Source organism: Protobothrops mucrosquamatus, unplaced genomic scaffold, assembly GCF_001527695.2.
Source record: "Protobothrops mucrosquamatus isolate PMUCROS unplaced genomic scaffold, P.Mucros_1.0 scaffold3532, whole genome shotgun sequence".
NCBI lineage: Eukaryota > Metazoa > Chordata > Lepidosauria > Squamata > Viperidae > Protobothrops > Protobothrops mucrosquamatus.
Window position 1 is genome coordinate 107,630 of NW_015389501.1, and position 2,352 is coordinate 109,981.

The 2,352-nt window shown below is 50.3% G+C and overlaps 1 protein-coding gene across 1 annotated transcript in view; it reads right to left on the reverse strand.

The window, feature by feature from the left end:
* Positions 1–1,878: 1,878 nt before the first annotated feature.
* CCDC158 (coiled-coil domain containing 158) overlaps positions 1,879–2,352 on the reverse strand; it is an 11,446-nt gene continuing 10,972 nt past the window's right edge. The window contains exon 7 of the mRNA XM_015827153.1: positions 1,879–1,964. Within this exon, the coding sequence (XP_015682639.1) occupies positions 1,888–1,964 (77 nt within the window). The 3' untranslated portion in view covers positions 1,879–1,887. The remainder of the gene's footprint in view (positions 1,965–2,352) is intronic.

Sequence of the window (2,352 nt, forward strand, 5' to 3'; positions counted from 1 at the left end):
GGTGAGGTTTATAAAATCACTGAGCAAGTTAACCAAGAGTCCAAAGTCTGTGTAAGAACTGAGCGTGCCTATGTATAGCAAAGAGATGTTTCACAATGGAGAGAAAAAAACAGATCAAATGTAAACTTGATGGGTGAAGCAAGAGGGAATTTTCCCAATCAGAGGTAAGGAGCCTGCAGCTTAGATGATGTCCACTTCAATTCTCTCATCTGCTAATTCTCCATACTGGCTTGGACTAAATCCGGCATTTGGAGATCCACCAATTCCTTGCCCTTCTTCCCTGCAATTCTATGTTATTCCTGCAATAGCACAGTGCAGAGACCTCCAAACCTGCCAACTTTAAGACTTTGCGGACTTCAACTCCCAGAATTCCCCAGCCAACAGGGCTGTCAGGGAAATTCCGGGAGCTGAAAGTCCACAAGTCTTAAAGTTGTCAAGGTTGCAGATCCCTGGACTAGACATTCTGGCCATGGTTCTTCATATGCTTTAGCCTCCAGTCCCCTAAATCATCTTTGTTGCTCTTCTCTGCACTCTTTCTAGGGCCTTAGCATCTTGTGAGCAGAATTGGACACAATATTCCAAAGGTGGTCTCACCCAGTGCAAGCTCAAGCGGTACTATCACTTCCCATGATTTGGAAACTATCCCTCTGTTAATGTAACCCTACGACAGGGGTGTCAAACTCAATTTCACTGAGGGCCGCATCAGCATTGCAGTTGCCCTTGGGGGGCCGGGTGGGTGTGGCCAGGGTGGGTGCGGCCTACTGGGTGGGCGTGAATGGAGTGGGTGTGGCCTACTGGGTGGGCATGGCCAGCTCTACATCGTTTGCGTCAAGGATGCCTGTGGGGGCCTGGGCAGGAGTGGGACAGATCTGAGGGTCTCTGACAGAAGGGGGTGGGACCGGGGCAAGCGCCAAGGCATGGTCCATTTCTTCATTCCTCACAAAGGGTGACATGACACCTCCCCAGCATGCACCCAGGGGGCGGGGGCGACGCGGCAGGGGCTGGTTCCTCGCTGTTTCCAGACGGCCTTGTGGAGCTAAGACTGAATGCGTTTCAGCATAGATGGCCACCACAAAATTGTCCATTGGCTCCCAGCCGGCCTGGGCCAGGGCCAAGGCAGCGGGGGCCGTTCCCTCACTGTTTCCAGGATGGCTTCGCGGGCCACATGAAACTACTTTGCGGGCCGCATCCAGCCCCCGGGCCTTGTGTTTGACATGCCTGCCCTAGGACTACAGAGTTGGGTTGTTCCTGTTATGACTTGTGGACTTCAACTCCCAGAATTCCTCAGCCAGCATGCCTGGCTGAGGAATTCTGGGAGTTGAAGTCCACAAGTCATAAAAGGGCCAAGTTTGAAGACCCCTGACGTAGAGAGTGAGTTGCACAACAGCAAAGAAAACAGCTGTGCCATTACCACATTAGCACTATAACGGTTGTGTCTGGCTCCTAGAAGGCAGTTTCGGGTGGCAACTTGTGATACTGCAAACCCACTGGGATAGAACAACAATCCAGAGTATGTGCTCTTCACCCGCACATGGCATTCTGCTAAACTGGATCACACGGCACCTGCTTGAATTTGGGCCACTGATCAGCACCCGCCTTCCAGAGCTGATGCATTTAGAGCCAAATTGGAAATTCCTAAAATAATAAAAGTGCACAATAGCACGGGATGAATTCTCTCAGGGCTTGTGGCCCTTTCCAAGTCACGGAGACGCTAACAGTCTCGGTCGTTGTTGTTTTTTTTTCTCTCTCTCTAAAGCAAAGGACAGATTACAAAACTATGTCAACTTTTATTATTAACAAGAACAGGAGGCTTAAAAAGATTCCATTCGGCGAGAGGCAATCTGGATGCCTCTTTGGGGGATTTAAAAAAAAAACGCGCCTATATATTCATTTGGAGAGTTTCTTCTCTTTTTCCTTGGCTTGCTCTATTTTCTTTTCCTGGCATCTGATCATGCTGGACATTGCTGGAAATAGCATAGAGGAAAGAGCTGTTAACACCACATAAGTCTGGAAAACAAAGGTCGTCTCTCTTTAGGTTCTGTAAAAAATGGTTCTGGTGGTGGCTACAAACCAGGTGAGGGTGAGTTCTAGTCCCGCCGTAGGCATGAAAGCCGGCTGTGTGACTTTGGGCCAATCACCAGGAGAGGATGAGTTCTAGTCCTGCCTTAGGCATGAAAGCCGGCTGGGTGACTTTGGGCCAATCACCAGGAGACGGTGAGTTCTAGTCCTGCCTTAGGCATGAAAGCCGGCTGGGTGACTTTGGGCCAATCACCAGGAGAGGATGAGTTCTAGTCCCGCCTTAGGCATGAAAGCCGGCTGGGTGACTTTGGGCCAATCACCAGGAGACGGGGA